At 36.1% G+C, this 22500-nt stretch overlaps 1 protein-coding gene across 3 annotated transcripts in view; it reads left to right on the plus strand.

The window, feature by feature from the left end:
- Positions 1-22500, plus strand: part of LOC106876369 (uncharacterized) — a 515432-nt gene that overhangs the window by 449377 nt on the left and 43555 nt on the right. For all 3 annotated transcript variants that reach the window (XM_089351223.1, XM_052967376.2, XM_014924884.3), the window contains one exon: positions 10946-11117. In XM_089351223.1, coding sequence (XP_089207349.1) covers positions 10946-11117 — 172 coding nt within the window. The remainder of the gene's footprint in view (positions 1-10945; positions 11118-22500) is intronic.

Here is a 22500-nt window from a genome sequence, read left to right on the forward strand (position 1 = left end):
TGCGTATGCTTGTGTATCTGTAGACATAGAAGCATAATTATATGCTTAAGACATTTGATTCTCTACCATGTGTTCATGTTCTTTCGCGGAATTCTGCCCCACAGCACGTCATGATGGGCAAGACCCTTCTTTCATTGAGTATCGGGATATCTAATACATAATGTGTGACATGTAGTATAATCCTGTCGTAGCAGAGACACGCGTACTATCTCTAATTGTTTTCCATGTATCAGTTATTGAACTGAGGCAATGCAGGGGCAAAGAATGCGTGTCTTTCATCGATCTGTGAAGCCTAGTACTTAACTGAGTCTGGTAGTCATTTATTTTCCTTTTGAAGAATCGAGAAATTTAGAGGTGGATAAGTACTAAAAAAAATGAGTAAATATAAGTTGTCATGGAAATAAACACACACACATACACACACATGCGCGTGCACACAGACGCATACACACGCACACACGCATATATACACATACACATGCACGACAGCATTTAGGATATCTGTCTGTGTAACATCAGCACCGTCTCAGATAAGAGAGCAATACTTCACAGATAAGCATTTTGCTCTTAAGCATTCGTTGCGAACAGTAAATTAATTAATGAAATGTAGAATGATCAGTTACGAGTTTGCAACATAAAAGGTCATACCACAATGGCCTTAAACGCATCCTCATTACGATTTTGAGTTATTTCGGGGAGGCATGTAGAATGTAAATAAAGCTTTGAGGTGGAATGTAAAAATTTGGAATGTAAATATGTAGATAAATGGGCTCCAGAGGGAGTACTGTACAAGCGTCTGTCTCAAAGCATACTATCAGTGAAACTTCGCTGATAGTTGTTACAAAACTACTGAATGGAAAATCAGTTGGGATAAACTCGATAGTTGGCTATTGGCAGAGAAATTTTGTGTTCTGCAGAGAGGTCTTTGTTAATTTGCTGGTAATGGGAAAATTAGCAAACAGTTTCCCATACAACTCTCGTAACTGCAAAGCAAAGACATTCAAATGTTTTCCAGCAAAACTTCAACCCAGACTGCATTATCCTATGTGTCTTCATTGTTGTAGTTTGATCCCAGGCAGGTTTGACCTCCGAAAACTGAAAAGAAAAGCGTTTTAGCCGTGAATAACTGGCTTTTATTACAGAATCATTTTCCAGCATGCCATTGCATTTTACAGGGGTGGCAATCTGTAATCCAATATCAAACAAGTCGACCACCTTTGTCGAGGCACCGTTATTGGCTCATAATTTTTATGCCCTTTCTTAAGATGGTAGCTGTAGTTTATTGGTAAATGCGGTTGGTCCCATATACGTATATAGGGTTGGTAATAATCTTGGTATATACGAGGTATATATGTGTGTTAGTGTGTGTGTGTGAGTGTGTACGTTAGTATGAGTATAAGCATCTATATGTGATTGAGTTTGTGTTTCTTCTTATTCTTACCTTTCTTTTGCTTCTCACGTTAACAGAACCCGAATTGAAATGAGTTCGGACAGAATATATTAATTCAATCCTATTCATTTCAGTAAGATATATTGTCATTATATTTACAAGCAAATTTCTATTGTATTTCTATTGCAAGTTACAATATCGACTGAAATACAATATTGAAAAAGCTTATACAATTGTTGACAATGCGCTATTAAATAAAGAGATATTACAAAATAATAAAGAAAATAAAAATAAACATACACGCACGCGCGCATTTACAACACACGCACTTATACATGGAGATATGTATGTATAACATATCTATATGTGAGAAACGAATTAAAATGTAAGTGATTAGTATCGCATTGGGTAATGAGGAATTTCTTTTAATAGAAGAGTGTTGTTAAATACAAAACCAAAGGTTTCTTGCGAATATACTCGCAATTGTTCAATTGGAGTTTGCATTATATTGACAGCCCGGTCATCTTGTTGGATGTGAATGCAAATGAGATTGCAAACGAAATTTCATGGGGTAAGAGAAGTTACAGGGCAAAAGGCTGAAAAACACAAACGGAAAGCCATCGGTAAAGGTTGGGAAAACAGGTTGGTGCCTGTAATATTCGTTGCGTCAGTGCCGAAGCCCCTTACCGAGGATGGGATCATTTTTTGGCCAACAGGTTATTGTTTATAATGTGTGACTGAAAAATAGATACGTTGTATATTCGTCGAGAGATCACAATGGTATTTCCATACAACTTTTGAATGTTTTGGGGGAAGATAAAGGGGTTTCATACAAGAAGTTGTATGCTGTATGCATATGAGTGCATGTATGTCTGTAAAAGACAGTGGCTGAAGTACATAATCTTAAGTTTACGACCGCTTGTTTATTACTGTTGGTATAAAAATGTAAGATCTAATTAGCATATTTGTGCAAAATAGGCTATCCACTAATGTCCTAGCCTAATCTATGACTGCTTTATATATCAGCCTGTCTAGGTTACTGATCAAGAATGAAGTTGCATAACTTTTCTCTAAGGAGTGGTCAATAAGACATGAAACCGTCTGTTAGTAGACACCCTCACTCATTTGTAGCATTTCATTAGCAAAGAAAAAAATAAGTTTACATTCTTATTTATCCCTCAGTGAGGCTTTGTAAATAATGTTAAAACTCTAAATAATACTTGTGCTGTACCTATTGGTGCTATTTTTCTATATATTATGTATTTAAATCCTGAGTTTTGGATACGTATTTCATATATCATTGTTTTATTTCACGTAAAACATCTAGTGGTTTCGTATCAGCCTTCGATGCACACATTCAGTGGATATCTATTTCTAGAGCAGTATATTTGAATAATTTCGCCATTGTTTTCAGAGATACATTGCCGAAATGAAACATAGATTAGGAAATATTGCTTTTCCACGTGGTCTTTGACAATACTATCTGTACGATACACTTAATATCCCTGTCTGTGTGAAGTGACATACACCAGGGTCTGGTCGATAAATCAGTTTCAGAGACCTGTATCATAATTTTTCTGTCGGTATTTCATAAAGCTAGTATCATTTCCAGTCTATGGATGATCCAAATCTCTTTTCAGTTTCTCTCCCTTCCCCACTCACATACAGAATGGCTCTCTCAATACCTAATTTTATCTCGCTACACATACACGTACACATACATACATACATACATACATACATACATATATATACATACATATATATATATACACTGTACAGCTCGGATCTGAGACCCTCCAACTTCTATCTGTTTCGTCCAATGAAGTACGGTCTATAACAGTGCACGCCTAAAATTTTTCAAAGAGGGTTCGAGATTAGGGTTTAGCAACAGTCCAAATGCATAATGATGCATTTGGACCGTTTAGTAGAGTAACGCTTTCTCTGTAGTCATTGCAGTCTCAAAAAGGTTTGAGACTGCAATGACTATAGAGAAAGCGTTACTCTACTAACGTGCACAATTTGAACGACATACGTCTGTTAATAAAAAGGTTATACCGACTGTTTAATTACATTCCGTATAATCTTCATTTATGTACATAAGTTTATTCAAATTTCTCCAGACATTAATTACATCACGTTACCTGTAGTTACTGTGCTTAACATTAAACATTAATTAATAACTGAAACAGATTTAAATATTTATTTTAGTCTCTTTTAGTATAGATTTTCTTGTTTATCAGAATATTTCAATGTAGACTAGACAGTCATAAACAGTGTGATTGGTTGTTTCTTTATAGTTATGTTAAATATTAGCTTCAAATTTTGACACAAAGCTAGCAATTTCGAGGGATGAGGTTTAGTCGATTACATTGACCCTATTTTTCGACTGGTTATTATTTTATCGACCACGAAAGCACCTTGGTGGAATATGAACTCAGAACGTAAAGGCGGACGAAATCCCGCTAAGCATTTCACTTGGAGTGCTGACAATTCTGCCACCTCGCCACCTTAATTATGTTTAATATTCATTATAAGTTTAGGGTAGGTTCTAACAACAAAAATGTAATGTATCACAATTGAAACTACTTCAATCACATCACTCAACATTGTATCCTAATAGTCAATTTTCCGTCCATTTGTAGCTTTATGTTTAATACTGCTCTAGGTCTCAATGATATAGAGCGTTTCTTGCCCTTCTTACACTGAAATACGGTAACCCTAATTTATATAAGCCTTCGTTGATATTTCTCCTTTCTCTACGCAACTTTCCGTAACCTCAACCTCTGATTTATATTTTGGAGAATTCTTTTGCTTTGCTGACATTTTTAGCTGTTTATATAAATTTTCCTTTATTCATTACAAAATATTTTTGGAATACTACTCTCAAAATAAATATTTTTCTAGTGTATATCACTAAGTATTCTTTGTAAAAATAATACTTCTATATTAGATGGTTTATTCTAAATGCAATCACTATTTTTCAAAGTTTCTTCTGTATACATGCTAATTCAGTAATCTTAGTGTTAATTATATTATATAAATTATAACTGGAGTATTGATACATATAACCTTATTCTTAAGTTTAGGCATGGTTTAGATATTTAATTAAATGCGTCTATATCATTCCAACTTAACCTTTTCTTTCATTTTTGTCTGTACAGCTCTGTCTTGTTCATTAATCCCTAATTATTTGCTAGTATGTTTTTGGTTTAATTGTCTTATTACTGCTTTTATATGTATGGTGACCTAAATCATTTTTATTAATGTTCCCCTCTCCAATGTTTTCTTGATGCATTTTCTAAAGCGAATTTCAAGTTAATTTTTCTGCTGTATCCGACTACTATTTGTAGAAGTGTTTCCAACTGTTTATCATCTACAGCATATTAATTTAGGGAATTCATATCTTGAATAAAATAATGTAGAAAAGTGCTGCACTGACTATATATAGTATTTTTTATCAGATTCCAGTCTGGTTTAGCATATACTCTAAAGATTATATCAATAAATGGAATGATGAATGTAAAGTTTTGTTTCTTATAAGGTTGGGACTGAGTTCTGATCTTTTGTTTGTTTTTGCAGAATTGATATTTGTTCCTAGCATTTCTGATATACCTCCTTGTTACTGGTTCTACTTTATCATGACAAAGGTTTCCACCATCCGAGAAGGAAGATCCCTATCAAATAAGTTTTAATTAAATATTCTAAAACTTGAATTTTCGATCGTTGCACTTTCTACTATTTTCCACTTCCTATTGGGAAATTTTTGTAACGTCTTCTGTTATTACTTGTTACAGTTGTTCTATTATATTGTTTTCAAATATTTTTATCAGGTGCGATACATTCGCCATCTAATATTCTACCTTCAAATTCTTCTTCCTCATTTGCTGCTGTTGGGGTTGCTTACATTTCTATTTTGTGTTTACCTACTTCTTGGTAAAAGCATCATGAAAACTGATATGAAAAGTGCTTTTTGCCACATACTATGGTGACTGATTTAATGAAGAACTCTTGTTTTTAGAGGTTCTTTGATTTTAGTTAGTTGGCTTTTTTTTTTCCTGTAGTCTTTCTCACTCTTTCTGGTTTGGTGTCTTTGTGCGTTGTTGATTTCATTAAAGATTGAGAACATTTTTTTTTATCATTATCTGTCTTTCACATTATGTTTGATTCTCACGTTGTTTAGTTGGGTATAAACGTTTTTATATGAAGAGTTTTGAGGAAGTTCTTAATTTCCTTCGTCACTACTGCAGTTGCTACATCGATTATATGATTCATGCTGGAGATATTGATGATCGATTATTGTTTAACTATGCCCACGATGGCCACATTTGCTTTCTTTATAGTTGGTATTTCATCGTTCGTTGGTCCAGAATAAGATCTATCGATTTTAATTCTCTAACTATTGGCATTCTCAAAAATTCAATCTATAGAATTTTCTATTCTTAAATCTTTCTAAAACATCATTTCATTCTAAAATTTTACTTGTGTAACTCTGGTTCGGAACATGTTACTCCGTTTTCTGTGGATAGAGACAAATCTCATTTATGAGAATCTTTATATCCTTTTATTGTATTTGTTTGCATGTGCTAGATCCATTTACGCGATCTCCATTCTCAATTTTTATAATATGTTTTCGTTTTGTTTGTATATTGTTATGCGTTTTTATTGTGAATTCATTCTTTTAAGTGTTCAAGTCCCATGATCTGTATCTTTTGGTTTTGAAAATGTTTATTCCTAAACTAGTAAGTACTAAAGGTATTACCTCTTCAATTGCGGAACTGTAGTCGTGAAGACGTATTTAGACAATCATATTTTGATCAGGTGTCAACAAATTTCAACGTATTTCAACGTATTTGTTTCTGTCGATTCGGAATTGCAACGGGCATCTTTTGTAATCATGCATTTTCCTATTAATCCTAGGTCAAATTATAAGATGTTTTGGTATATTTTAATGCTTCTACATGTAGTGGCTAATCTGCTATTACTGTCATCGTGGTTTCGATTTCCAGACCGGGCGTTGTGAGTGTTTATTGAGCGAAAACACCTAAAGCTCCACGAGGCTCTCGCAGGGGGTGGTGGCGAACCCTACTGTACACTTTCACCACAACTGTCTCTCACTCTTCCAGTTTCTGTTGTAGCTGTATTTCAAAGCACCAGCCGTGTCACACTCTGTCACACTCTGTGTCACACTCTGTGTCACACTGAATCTCTCCGAGAACTACGTTAAGGATACACGTGTCTGTGGAGTTCTCAACCACTTGCACGTTAATTTCACAAGCAGGCTGTTCCGTTGATTGGATCAACTGGTGCCATCGTCGTCGTAACCGACGGAGTGCCACGACACTACGCAGAAAATCAGCCGAACGACGAGTACGACCTACAAATCTTCCAGATATACTGAATTTACGATTGTGTGAACTTTATATGTGATTCGGCGTGTTAGTGTGGACTTACAACACTCTCTCCATTGATCACCCACTTCCAATACACCCTATAAGTCCTGGTGGTTGTCACAGCGAAAACGGACAAGGTGAGCTGAGATAGATTGAGATAGTTGCTGTTCTTATGCACAGGACTTAGGGCTGATATGATTATTGGTTTTGTAGATATGTCTGTGCATATGTGTTATTTACGCTTGTTCTGATCGAATAGGACAGGTAGCGTTTTGTAGAATATTGTTATAGTATTATTCTCGGGTGTTACATATGTACCTGGCTACTTAAAGAAGGCTTTTCGTTTAGTGACTTATATTGTAGAATTTGAATTTTTGATCGAAAAACAAACTGTATCACTCACATGGCACGTTCAGGTGGTTATTCATATCTTTTTGTTTCGTTTCATTTTGTCGCTGGTCTGTTGAAGTGGCTTCCATCAATTCGTGAAGATATGCAGTGTACTGTCTTGTCTTCTTTGTACTTTATTGTGGTTTGTGATAGAGAGATTAGAGGAATCAAATTGGACCGGCACAGTTCATAATTAATCAAATGTAGTGTGAGTACACCATTGTTGCTTTACTTTTCTTTTTGTTAAATGTAATGCTTGGGATTTTTCTAACAATACTCCTGAGTTGCTTTACTTTCTTTTCCGTAAAACTACGCACGGTGGAAAGCATTTTGAGAATGTGTGTGTGTGTGTTTGTGTGTGTGTGTTCGTGTGTGTGTGTGTGTGTGTGTGTGTGTGTGTGTGTGTGTGTTTGTGTGTGTGTGTGCTTGTGGTAAGCTTATATTTTTGAATTAACAGAAATGTTAATTTGAAAATGGAAGAAGCCGCTAAGCAGTTAACCAATCGATAAGAAATTCTAGCGAATTCTTTCTCAACTGCTCTTGCCTTCCATAGTATTCTGCAATAAATTACTTCTACGAGGCATAAAACAATGAAATTCCTCACGTAAGTTAATCCCTTTACGTTGTTGTTATACGCGTTTTTATCTCTACCTACGTTCGTGGATATTTTCCGAAGCAGTGAAGGGAAATATGATGAGTGACGTCTTTTATTGTTTGGCCCAGTGCTCTGAGCCCTCGAAGATTTCTCATATTAGTTCATTTAATCTCTGGCTAGGATTGCAGGAGACCATGTTTATAAATATTTTCTTTTTGTATCAAATCATTATTGTGAGTACAACAGGTGTAACCAGGATGGTAAGTTCGAAATGCAGTGAGTTTTCTGGTGTTCGTAAATAAGCTTTTTAATTCCCTTAATCTTCAATATATTACATTGCAAGTTTTATTGCGTGATAACTCCTATAATTGTACTTTGCTTCTGTATCTTGTTTGCAAGAGTCATGTGAGTTCTTGTGTTAAAACAAATTTTGCTGTGTCTAGGGAGAGTCATTATGTCAATATTAATAACACACGCACTGGTCCAATTCCATTTCGTTATTGGTTGAATACCCAACTAACTAATCGATTGTCTGTTTAACTTGGCTACGCAGTAAGTCGTTTGTTTTGTTTTTGTTTGTTTTTTTGTTTTTTTCTCTCGTCAAAGCTCTTTCGTTGCTAAACACAGAGGAATAATGGATTAGTTAGTTGGATATTTAACCAAGTGATTAATAATAAAAGAATGGAATTGAACCAATGCGTGTGTTATTAATATTGTCATATAATTATATTTATACTTCTTATTGCTGATGTTGAGTTTCAGTTTTCAGTTAGTTTATCTCTGTTATGCTACTCATTCCAAATATTTTCATTGATATAAGTTGTATATTTGCAGTTTGATAAAAGCGTATTTGTGTAGACCTGTCTCTTCGAATTCTCTGTTATCAGTCTCTAAATCTAACAGATTTAACATTTTAGTTTATTTGACTCTTGTTAGGTTACTATGACACAACACACGTTCGTCTAGTCTTGTATTCATTTCACATAATTGCTGAATCTTGTATAGATTTTCGTATTTCCTTCAACAAAAATAGAAACAAGAAAGTCTACGCATTCATCACCACAAATAAGCCATCGGCAACTATATCAATCACAACAATAGCATCAAAGAGGGGTAATTTAATCAAATAACTGGCTCTTGGAAAGTAGTAATTGCTCGTTGGTAAGAATAAAAGTCCACGTCTAGGAACTGTTTGGAATGAGACGCCAAAGCAATTGTGTATAATTGCGGCAGACGTCTGTTACGTCATTATGAAGATGTCGAACACAAGGGCAATCGAGGTCGATGGCACCACACCGGAAGAAAAGGCAGTGAAGACAAAACATTGGAGAACTTACAACACGCTACCAGCCAACTACGATGCTGGTCGATGAGGACTTACTTCAACAGGTATCGACTTGCAAGTCTTCCGACTTGTATATAATACGTGTTTGGTACAGTCATGGTGTCTAGACAGGAGTAGAGACGCGGTTACTAAGCGGACAAAAAACTTATCCAAAAGGGGCTGAAAGGAATCTTTCCTTGAAATGGAAGAAATATCTCCCTAAAATATTAGTTTCAAATTTTGGTACAGGGCCAGCAAATTTAAGGGAGGAGTAAGTCGATTACATCGACTCCAGTATTCAATTGGTATTTATTTTATCAGCCCCGAAGGGATGAAAAGTAAAAGTCGTCCTTGGCGGAATTTGAATACAGAACATGAAGACGGACGAAATACTGCTGAGTATTTTGCCCAGCGTGCTAACGATTCTGCCAGCTCACCGTCTTCTAATCTCTCCCTGAAATATTGAACACACAAACACCAATGTAAACTCTATAGGCACGGAAATATCATTTGTGGGGTCTATTTGAAACGCACAAAAAGGCGAAAATGTGCAAAGAATCTAGAATGCATAGAAAAAGGAAGATGGACAGAGAGACGAAACCGTACTGTTTGTACTCATTCAATGCCTGAACATTTCTGACGTGGATTTGTGTCGAACCATTATTGCTGAGTGTAGAGCTTAAGTGATTCTAATCAAGCCCGATTTAATGACGTCACTACATTCTTCTTTTGATCGGGAAAGGCAGGCAAATTTGCTCAATATTCTGTCTATGGCAAGAGAAGTCTTATGGTGAACAAGATCGAAACGACGGAGGTCAACCACTACGGTCAAGTTCCCGTCAACTTTTTTCATCCCATTTGAAGAGGAAGGTGAGTTCGGAGAGGATGGCTTGACTCGTGACACGACAATTCAGTGCCTGACAATTCAGCACCGACAACTCAGCGCATAAACAATTCAGCACAGGGCGTCTTATTGAACTTAGGTAAAGGTTATTTTTGGTGACGACAAAAATAAAAAAAATAAAAATTCAATAATTTATTTGAAAACGTATAAAGATAAAAGATACAAAAAGAACTAAAAATTCTAAATTATATTCTTTGAACCAGTAGTTGGCTTGTTACATTTTCAAAGGAGATTCAAACAGTGTAGTTATCGTTTCGTACGGGTGTGTGTATATATGGTTATGCTTTTTTTTTGCTGGTGTATGTTTCCTGTATATGTATGCTTTTTGTTTATGTATAAGTAATATATTCTATGACTGCTGTATTTGTAGGTTGTATGTGCATGTGTTTTAGATATACAACCAGCATCAATATAATATAATAAAAAATTAGATATATAGCATGCACCGAGTTGTCTATGCGTTGAATTGTTTATAGGCTGAATTATCTAGCGCTAAATTGTCGGTGGTGAATTGTCGGTACTCCGGCTTGACCACCTGAATATTTGCTAGAAGGTAGATGAGAGTGAAGAATATGCTTCGAGTGAATTCGGCTTGTTCTTGTAGTATGCATATACGTCAGAATTAAACTTGAGAAAGATTATTTACTGTTGGCAGTAGGGACAATCCGGGTGACCTGACTGACCTAAGACGGTTGTCTCTCTATTAGGATGTTCCATGTCATTTCTTTTTTTGCTGTTGTTTATATAACATTTCTTGAACGAGATTCTATGAACACTACATCGTATTTGGTACTTATAACGTCTCCTCATATAACATCTTAGTGCAAATATAAACGGTCATCATCATCATCATTGTTGTTTTTATTGTTGTTGTTGCTGTTGTTGTTGTTGTTATTATTATTATTATTATTATTATGATTATGATTATTATTATTACTATCATTACTAGGCGATTGAATTCCCTCCCGTCAAAGTCATGTATGGCACCACTGTCTACTGGACAGAAAATGTTGAAGCTGAACAGTCCTCCTCGTTCATATCCAGTATGGGCGGAGCTTGCTCTGAAGCCTCTGGAACATGTGACTTTATTAGTCGTGCCTTCACCATTATCACAGGAACATGTAAGTCAATTTTACATTTAATTCACTCTTTTAATAAAAAAAAAAAAAAGAAAGGTACTAAATTAATTATACGACGGATAAATGTTTCTCTGACTGATTCAATATGGTGTCATAATACAGCAATAAACAGAGTGATTATTATAAAGATGACAAAACTTCAACACATTCTTTGGCTTTTTATATCCCTTAAAAGCATGCATTGAGGCCCGGTCTCGGAATAGAGAATAACTTTCTCGCATCCCCCTGTAAAGGGTTGTGTACACAACCATTCCATTTTACTAAAACATAAAAACTATACCCCGTAAAATATAACTCTCACTTTCTCATGATTCGTTACCGATTTTATTCCTTTATAAGTTATTAAAAGTCTCCTCTTGGCATTTTTTCAAGACGCTTTGTCTTTTGGTAGGCAAAATTTATTATAAAAACTTTTATCAATTTCTTCTCCTATATGTTTTTGATGTGTAATTCCAATGCCTGGTTGAAATATTGAACAATCATCTTGATATTTTTTCTTCCAGTAAATTCAAATCTAACCCAATGCATGATGCAACGACACTTCTTAACTAGATTTTGGCTACAGGCTCCACATTATTGTCTCTATTGACATCTTTCATTTTGTGTTAAACAAGAACGCTACTTTCAAATTTAATGAAGCAAGACGTGCTAGTATAATGCTCAGTGTGGATTGTTTGTTTGTTTTCTTTTCTTTTGAGTTGTTCGTATCTCAGCTTAAATTTATTTTGTGACATTTCAGGACTTCTAGAATTTTTAGCAACATTCTTGGCATTAACTGCATCTCTCTTTCTCTTCTGAAGAAAAATGGTTACTACTCTTAATCAGTAATCGCTGTCTTGACGAGTAGGAATAGTGTCACAAATTCTGGCCTAATCAGAAACTGAATAAAGCGTCTCTCAATTGACATATTAGACCCAACAGATAATAATGTATTTCTAAAGGAGACAGGAAAATAACCTGAATACAAATATCTGAAAATAGAGATACGCCGAATAGAGATACGCTTGAAAATGATCATATCTCACTCCTCTGGAACTTCACCATTCAAACTGACAGAAATTTAGATGCAAATAGGACGGACATTATATTGAAAGACTTCAGACAAAAATCATGCCCCTCATTTATATGACTGTCCCAATCGATATAAACGTATCTGTCAAGACCTACCAAAAACTGAGCAAGTATAAAGATCTTGAAACAGAAATTATCAAAATGTGGAACCTGAAGACTAAAGCAATACCTGTTGTCATAGGTACCCTAGGAATGATAGCAAAAAGGGCTGATTACTACCTAGCTCAGATTCCAGGAAACCCCAAAATAGCAGAAATTCAAAAGATAGTGCTCATGGGGACTGCCCATATCTTATGTAAAATACTATGTAATTTCAAATTTTAAAACAAATTCATAATTTTCTTATGTTTTCTTAAATATTCTCTCGAACAATACTATCTACAAAACCAAATATATGGCGCCCTAGGCATAATACCAACATGAACTTCTAACCTGTTATCTCTTGAGGTCTCTGGGTGAGACTTGGAGCCAACTTGTACAAATGCAAAGCAAAAGTCAAACATAAAATAATAACAACAACAACAACAACAATAATAATAATAATAAAGATAATAATGAAGATGATGATGATGATGGTGATTTCAAATTTTGGTACAAGGTTGACAGTTTTGGTGGAGAAGAAGAGTCGATTAAACCGAGTCCAATTTTCGATTTAATCGAGTCCTATTTTCGATGAGTCGATTAAATCGAGTCCAGTGTTCAACTGGTACTTATTTTATCGAACCCCAAAGGATGAATGGCAAAGTTGGCCTCGGTGGAATTTGAACTCAGAACGTAAGAACAGACAAAAAGCCGCTAAGCATCTTCCTCGGTTTGCTAACGATTCTACCTGCTCGCAGTTATTCCAAAGTTTGGCACAAGGTCAGCAATTTTAGACGAGGGTGTTGGTCGATTACATCAACACCAGTGCTTAACTAGTATTTAGTTTCTTGACTCTGATAGGATAAAGAGTGAAGTTGACTTCGCAAGATTCGAACTCAAAACGTAAAAAAAAAACGAAGAAGTATAGCAAAGGATGTTGTTCGAGGTTCTAACATTTCTGCTAATTCACCATATGTTTTGGCTGAATGTAGAATGTGTGATGAACAAGAAGAGCCAGTTGTCCATATAGTGTCTGAATGGTAAATTCTTGTTCAGAAGAATTCTAGGAACTGGAGACATGACCAGGTTGCATAAATAATATATTGGCAAATCTGTAAAAAGAGAATATGCATTTGAACATATGGAAAAATGGCATGACCATAAAAGAGAACACATCTGTGAAAATAACCAAGAAAGGAACCGTAGAATATGAAGCTTCAAACGGATAAGTAAATAGAACATTCACGCCCAGATATTGTTATACACAATAAAAAGGAAAGAATGTTTTGCTTAATCGATGTTGCCTGTCCGTTTGATACAAAAATGATAGAGAAAGAAAAAAAGCGAGAAAATGGAAAAATACCAGGATCTAACACACAAACTTCAAAGAATCTAGAATTGTCGTAAATTTAGTTGTCTTTATCACATTTATAATAGGTGCCTTAGGAACAGTTGCATGAAGATGGTGGATTATGTTAGATGGACGGTGGAATGGATGGTGGACTATGTTAGATATGGAAATGAGTTTTCTGACTCCGTAGAAAACCTTGCTTATTTTGTAAAGCCAGGGCTATAAGAAAGTTGTTAGACAACTAAGGTTTACGGGATTCAGCTTGATATCTAGAGAGAACGTATACCGACAATAACGACAGGACAGCAATGAAATTCTGAGTGAACAGAATGGAGAATGGAGGAAAAGAGAAGGACGGAGAAGAAGAAAGGAGGAAAAGGAAGAGAAAAGAAGGAGAGGGGGAGTAGAAGAATAAAGAGAATGGGAGGAGGGGAAAGAAGGAGGAGGAGGAGGAGGAGACAGGATAGGAGAGAGAGAATAAGGAGGAGATAGAGGAAGAGAAGTAGAAAGAAAGAAATAGCAGCAGCAGCAGCAGCAGCAACAGTAGTAGTAGTAGTAGTAGTAGTAGTAGTAGTAGTAGTAGTTGTAGTAGTAGTAGTAGTAGTAGTAGTAGTAGTAGTAGTAGTAGTAGTAGTAGTAGTAGTAGTAGTAGTAGTAGTAGTTGTAGTAGTAGTAGTAGTAGTAGTAGTAGTAGTGGCGGCAGCGGTGTTTGCCATGGTGGTGGTGGTGATGGTACGGCAGTGCTAGTAGTAGTAGTAGTAGTAGTAGTAGTAGTAGTAGTAGTAGATGAAGAAGAAAGGGGAGGGGGTTGAGGAGGAGGAGTGGAGGAGAAAAAGAAGAAGCAGAAGAAGCAGAAGAAGAAGAAGAAGAAGAAGAAGAAGAAGAAGAAGAAGAAGAAGAAGAAGAAGAAGAAGAAGAAGAAGAAGAAGAAGAAGAAGAAGAAGAAGAAGAAGAAGAAGAAGAAGAAGAAGAAGAAGGACGATGCTGACGACAACGATAGCAATAGCAACAACAAACGTGACGTCTGATACAGGTAGAAGGTCAGCGGTTTTGAGGCAATATGACTAATCGTTGCCTTTGAAAGCAGTAGTTGAATGTGTCCTGGCAAGTGATTGCAACATCAAGCATACAAATTAAATAAATAAATAAATAAATGATAATAATGATAATGATAATAATAATAATAATAATAATAATAATAATAATAATAATAATAATAATAATAAAACATAAGAGCACCACAGCAAACCACAGCACATACCCAAGGCGCACAGAGCTGCGCTCGGTAGTGAAGTGAAAGCACGTTATAAAAATAAAACTACTGATAATAATAATAATAAGGTGGCTCACATGGCTTCTGATCTTAATTGATTGGAAGTGTTATCATGTACATTGTTTTGGCTTGGTATAAAAGATGGGCTACAGCAAATATTCTGCTCAATAACACAGATTTGCTCGTCAATTGTTTGACCTTAACCAGTTGAGTATGTCCCTTGGTGGCTGACGATATGTGCATCTCTGATCATGAGCAGAAGTAGTGGGGGAGGATCATAGCCATGTGTCGAGATGTGGAAACATGGGTGTCTTGCTCAACATCCTTAAACAAACCTTATTCAGGGACCTTTTGAGCGGGATGGGCTACTCGACCTGAAGATAATTCTAACTGGGCCCCACCTGCGAGGTCATGCGCTGTTTATCTTGATATGAGATCACCATGTCGCGCACATATGGTTGTGATGCATGTGCCTGGTGTACCCTTATCAGACGGGTAGTCATGATGGGTATACTGGGCTTCGTATATTTTACCCCAGTGTCACTTTGATGGCATGTACTGCTCTCTCACTCAATAATAATAATAATAATAATAATTATAAATCATGTACATTGTTTTGTCTTGGTATAAAAGATGGGCTACAGCAAATGTCATTTCTCAAAGTGGTCGCGGAATTGCATCTAGCTTCTTCTGTCTCAAATTCCACCTCAATGGTTCCAAACTTCTGTCCTCGGGTGATGTAGGTCGTTTTTTTCCCACACACACCCAAGGCATTTTTGTTCTTCGCTCTCAGGAGCATTTCCACTCGCCAATGCAATGGTATGTTACCGTGCATCTTGCGATATTTTCTATCACGTCGGATGGAGGGATTAGAGCTATTCTTCTTCCATCTTTTTACAATTTTTCTTGCCAATTTTGATTCTTCTTCATCTATGTGGAAACTTTCCATATTTCCCGCCGCAGACGCGTTTTTTTATATTTCATTTCTTTCGTATTGTTCTTGCTGTTATTATTATTACTATTGTTGTTGTTGCTGTCACTGTTGCTTCTGTTGAGATTGTTGTTCTCGTTGACGAGAACGAAAATTTTGACGTTACTGAGAGACAAAACATTTTTCGCCTCGGTGACGTCATTAAGTTTAGGCCATTGGATATTCATATTCTCAATTCTTTCCCCGTTCTCGATTTTACCCGACCAGGAGCGCGTTCCTTTGTCGAGCATTATGATGGCTTCTTTATCAGTCATCTCAGATAATTGCAAAATATTTGTTTTCGTCGAAAGCAGTTAAATTTTAAAATTATTGAAGCGCACCCCCTGCAGTACTATCTGCGCAGTCCAGACAATCTCAGAAATGTAATGATAACAATAGAAAGGAAAAGACGGGGCTTTAGAAGGCCGAAACGTTTACAAACACTTTTTCAACTTACGGAGTACGAAATTTCCGTGACTTCACAGTATGGTGGTCATAATAATAATAATTATAGTAATAGTAATAATAATAATAATAATAATAATAATTATTATTATTATTATTATTATTATTATTATTATTATTATTATTATTATTATTATTATTATTATTATTATTAATTCTGGTTTTATTGGTTACAAGGGCTAATATAAATCAAAACCATGTAAGGACAAAGACAGGACGAAGGTTACAAAGGGTTTTGTCCGAAAAGAAAACGTTCGTGTAAACAGTGAGTAAAACAGAGAAAGATATAACAAATAAAACTCCCAATAGGGGGAGGCGCTTCGAAAGATTACACCTGGAAAAACCCATAAAAGCCACGGGAGCCTGGTCAGAAAATAAGAAAGGGGTATAGAGCCCTTTCTCCTTTTATATTACCTCTTTTTTTACAGGTAATAATAATGCCAATTGGATAGGTGATACAATTAAATGCCATAATCAAGTAGTACAAATGAAAAAAACTTTGGGTAGGAGTAGTGTTGGAAATGAATACAAATGTTTGCCTATTCGAGCTTTAATCATCAGATTGTAGAGGGATTGAACTAAAACATCGTCTATTTTCTACACCTATGTTGTTGCCTTAACGCTTGAATAAAGATACATTATGTTGATGCAGCAGAGGATCGGAAGGAAGAAGATTAAAGTGATATGATTTAATTGGGAAATAACATAGAAATTATTTTGAGCCCGAGAAACCAAACTAGTGGAATTACTTGATAAACACTCAGAACTAAATGGGTAACATAAGGTGAGGAATTATCAAAGCAGCTATCATATAAATAGTTGAAAATTACAATTGTCACATCAGTTATGAAATATCCTAGTTGAGAGATATAACAAAACTTTTAATCAGTGGCAACGCGACTCACTCCTGGCAAGATAAAATGTATTATTGTAGATGAGGAAAGATAGAGTGAATCCCTATATATTTTGTACAACGGCACATCACTAGTTCTCTATGCTGTGTGGCAACTCCTTTATATTGCTGCCAAAAGCTGATAGAATTTCGTTGTTAATACAATGTTTAATGATAAACGTCCACCATACAACAAATAACACCAGCTGCCTCGAATGTGCTGAATGGACACAAATGCTTTCAGTAATTGCGATATTCCGGTTGTCAAACATGCGTTCACTAGTCAAAGCTGAATACGTATGAATTCATAAGTATATGAATTCAATCTTTTGTGTGGCGTAATTATTATTGTCTCGTATCTTTAGTTAAACATATTGCATAATATATAAATATAGAAATAAATGAAAACCATCATTGATTTAGAAATATATTTGAACATCGAGAATATATATTTTATGATGTTTGTATTAGTGAATATGGAGTTGATTTTGAAATTGTTCAAAAACTAATTTGAAATTAAATTTAGAATTACGAAAAACGTAATTGCTTTTCTGCTAAGTGGAGCTCATTTATTAAATGTAAGATGGCTGAACTTTGTTGAAATGAATGTTATTTTGTTTTCTGTGTGTCTGTGTTTGTGTGTAAATATGAGTGCGTGAGTGTTCGTGAGAGAGAGAGAGAGAGAGAGAGAGAGAGAGAGAGAGAGAGAGATTGTTGTTATTACTGTTGTTTCCTTTATTATATCTACCTATATATAAAGCATTTCATTTTGTCAATTATTCAAGCAATAGCTATAGTAATGTGAATAATTGTTAGTTCTTCAAATAGTTCGCTACAACAACAACGGCAAATTTAATAGCAATTATAACTAACAGTATTGGTAATAATGATTTCTAGCAAGAGCCAATAATATTAATAACTCGCAAATCTATATACTGTCCAAAAATATTAATTTTAAGTACAACCCTGCAACTCACATCCTGCACATTTCCAATTCAGTATCACAATACACATTGTACATTCTCAGCCAAGCACACACACACACACACGCACAACAAATTCCTTTCTGCTGTAGATATAAGGACTGAAATTTTAGGGAATGGGCTAATTGATTACCTCGACCCCAGTGCTCAACAGGTCTTTATTTTATACATCCCGCAAGGAAGACACACCCGACCTCAGCCAAATTTGAACTCCGAACGTAAATTTGAAAGAAATGCTGCTTAGCATTTTGTCCGATGTTCTAACAATTCTGCCAGCACATTCATCATCCAATGAATTAATGTGATGCATATTTCCTACAGAATCACCATTCGATAATGTAACAGTTTCGCATTTAGACACCAAGGCAGGAATTTTTGAAGCGGTGATGTTAATCGATATTTGACGAGTACTTTTACTGGGCATTTTATTGAGTAAGAATAGATGGAAAAGCAAAGTTAACCTCGGTGCGATACTTATACTCATACCTTAAAAAGCCGGAACAAATAACAAAGAACACTTTCTCCGATGCCCTTACGATTCTACCATCTCACTGACATTTATAACGATAATAATTGGTACCCTAGCTGCATAATTTTTTCGATAAATTATTTTTCTTTTATTTTCAACGGACGGTTCTTCATGCTCTATCAGTTACTTCGTTATTTACTTAGAGAGGGATTTCGTTGCTGTTTTGAACAAATTGCTCCTCCTCAATTGCTTTCGTTGTTTTATGTTGTGCCGTTTTTTACAAAATCTATCCGTATGTTCAAGAGTGCATGTTTTATTTTTAAACTATACCTCAGCTTTGAAGGTCTAGTAGTTAGACCTTTCCACCCTCACAATGGACTCGGCTGATAACTGCATCCACCACACACGCGTCAACAGCTACTCGACAAAACTCCACAAGTCAGCTGGGCCCGGATGCGATTTTTTTCCCACGAGAGTTCCGGACCCCATTTATGAACTCGTTTACATGCAGCCAATCAGAGCTGAGCTATTAGACTAATTGATGAGCGCAAGTCATGGGCGATAAGATAAGGTCATTTGGGTAAGGAAGGATCATGCATCTTTTCTCTGTTGATAATGCTTGTTGTTCTTGTTCCTGTTTCAACTATGGCTGCTTCTGCGTAGTTATTTGTGTTGTCGTTGTTTACCTTCTAAAACAGTAAGGGGAGAGGATTGCTAGCACATCACCCTCTACCCACATTTTTCCCATCCACATCTTTACTATATTGGGCCCTAACAAAATCCGATAATAGATATAGATGCAAATTTATCTAATTAATTATCTCCTAAAATCAGGCATATTTGGGGGATCGGTCGACTTACACCGTTCTTCGTCTTGAGTTTACTTGGTAGAATGTGTTTGTTAACTTGACAAGGTCAAGGTAAGCTCTGATTGGCTGTATGCAAATGAGCTCCAGAACACTCGTGGGAAAAAAATTTCGCGGCCCGGACATGCAAAACGGTTTCATCGCTGTTCTGCGCGCACCTTGAAGAAGTTCGCTTGACAGCACTTCCGTGCTTGTAGAACTTGTCCTGAAACTAGCAGAGCCTCTCAGTAGCACTGCCAGACTATGGGCATCTGGAAATTGTCCACAGGCCTGGCCTGAAGGTTCTTTGGAAAAGACCAGCTTATTGCTCTCCCCCCGACGCCCAGATGATGTTGCCACTCTTACTCGCCACTAATCCACTATAGATCCCCCAATGTGGAACTTCCAGTGGCCACATTACCCCACTGGCATAGGTCTGTGAGAGCTTGCCGACACTCCAGGTGCTAAGCGCCTTTAATGATGATGATGATGATGATGATGATGATAATAATAATAATGTGATAATGGCAGCCATTTTGACGGCTGCAATGAGGACAACTTTTACTGAATGTCTGAAATAATACACACCATGCACGCTCACACACACACACACACACACACACACACACACACACACACACACACACACAAACACATTTCGCTTATCTAGGTAGAACATTTTGCATAGATACAGTAACATTTCCCCTGGAAAACAAGTAACACGAGTAAATACACAGAATGGAATATTCATAAATGTTTTATTAATGATAATAGATATTGCCTGTGTGGATAATTTCCTAAGATATTACACCACATAGCATCAGTATGTGAACACCTTTATAGACACACAACAGATTAAGTTAGAAACCTACATTAGTCAGTCAATTCTAATATTTTTTAATGCAACATTCTTGAAAGCCTTGCAGATCTTCACTCCTGCGAGAAAAAAAGTAACGATACAAAAAATTAGCTACTATAGAAGAAGCTGAAATACACGCTCGCACACAGGCACGCACAATCTCTCTCTCTCTCTCTCTCTCTCTCTCTCTCTCTCACACACACACACACACAACTTAACGGAAATTATTGCTCTGACAAAAATAGTAATCGTACGAAATAATTGATGTAGCAATAGTAAGGGATCGAGAATGCTGTGATAATAAAGAACTGTCTTTGCCGTTGAATAGAAATAATTACGACACGTCCATCATTCCTTCCATTTGCAATTGATATAAATGAAATAATGCAAAATTGCATTGGTAAAGATATCGAGAAAAAAATTACATACACGCTTTGAGATTCGTGTGTTTCAAGATGTGGCAAATCTGGGATCTTTCTTTTACTATGATGAGAATTGGAGATTTCTAAGTATTTGGTAAGGTTTAAATGCATGTGTGCATGTCGATCAGGATTAGTCTACCTCTCTCCTCCTCTCTCCCCCCTCTCTTCACTTCTCTCTTTTTCTCTCACACCCTTTCTTTTTTCTCTCCTGCTCTCTCCTGCTCTCTCTTCCATAACTTCTTCCTCTCTACGTATATGTGCGCATGTGTGTATCTATAAGATTTATATATCTGTGTATATATGCTTGTGTATGTATATACGTCTATACAGTGTACAGTGTATATGTACATATATGTGTGTGTGTTTGTATTAAGTACATACGTGTATATATATATATATATATATATATATATATATATATATATATATATATATACATGCATGTATATATACATATTATACACACACATACATATACATATATACATCGTTGTTTGCACGTCTACAGCGTAATCTGTAATGAATGTTTGCATATTTATTCTTCGCACATCTAGGCAGGTTCAGACGCTAGATAAACTGGACGCTGTAGTGTATCTCTTGTGAGAATGATTTCTCCTCGTTTACAACAATGGTGTGTTCAACATACTAGTCTCATTTGCGCACGGCATTCTGAGAGTAGCAACCGGAAATCTGTGACTAACCAAAGCGTCATTTCAGATCTCTGGAGTAGAAGTAATCGACTAGCTCCCTCCCCTAAAATTTCTGATTCTGTGCTTACAGTTGAAAAGATTATTATTATCAAGGCAGCAAAATGTCTGAACCGTTAGTATGACGGGTAAAATGCTTAGCAGCATTGCGTCTGTTTATGTTCTGAGCTCAAAATCCGCACGATATTGCCTTTCATCCTATTGTCCTTTCGGAGTCGATAAAAAAGTATCAGTTGAGTACTGGGGTCGATGTAATCGATTTATCTCCTATCCCAAAATTTGAAACCATCATTATTATCAATCATTTGGAAGTTTCAGACAAATTTCTTCTGCAGAACTGCTGCACCTCCGTGTTGTTGGTATGTGTGCAAACTCTTCCCGGTATTGTATTGCGTCAGTTCCTTTTTTGTTGGGTCTGGTGCAGTCTTTTGTTGTACTAGTGTTTGTATTGTGTGTTGTGTGTGTAATGCGTTGGGTAAATGCCAGTACGTGATTGTTTATTTTATTGAATATTTGCTATATAATGTGTCTTGTGTTTGTGGATTGTTTTGTTTGGGTTATATTATTGAATTGATAGTGTCTGGCGTAGGATGTGAGCTGTTCTTAGCAGCCCACATCCTACGTCGGACACTAGTTTTTTCCTTCTTTCTCTTATATCCTGTTGTCATCGGGACATTCTATGTTGATTATCATGCATGTTCTTTCTTTTTCTTTTTCACAACAACGTACGGATGTACGGTTTCCGATGCCTGGCCAGGTAATCGCACTGAATCATTGCATCTCACAGGATTTTGCAATGTTCATTCTCAGTGACTCCTTCTGGGGGTTTACTCATACCACGTCTTTGCCCTTTGTAGGTGTTGATTTTCATAACGCTCCCGATTGATCATTCTTACCACGTTGCCATGTCGTCTTTTGTATTCGCGTTTTGCCAAATTCGGGCATTCGCTAACGATGTGCCATGCCCTTTCACCTCT

This window comes from Octopus bimaculoides, chromosome 4 (assembly GCF_046866305.1).
Source record: "Octopus bimaculoides isolate indiv1 chromosome 4, ASM4686630v1, whole genome shotgun sequence".
Lineage (NCBI taxonomy): Eukaryota > Metazoa > Mollusca > Cephalopoda > Octopoda > Octopodidae > Octopus > Octopus bimaculoides.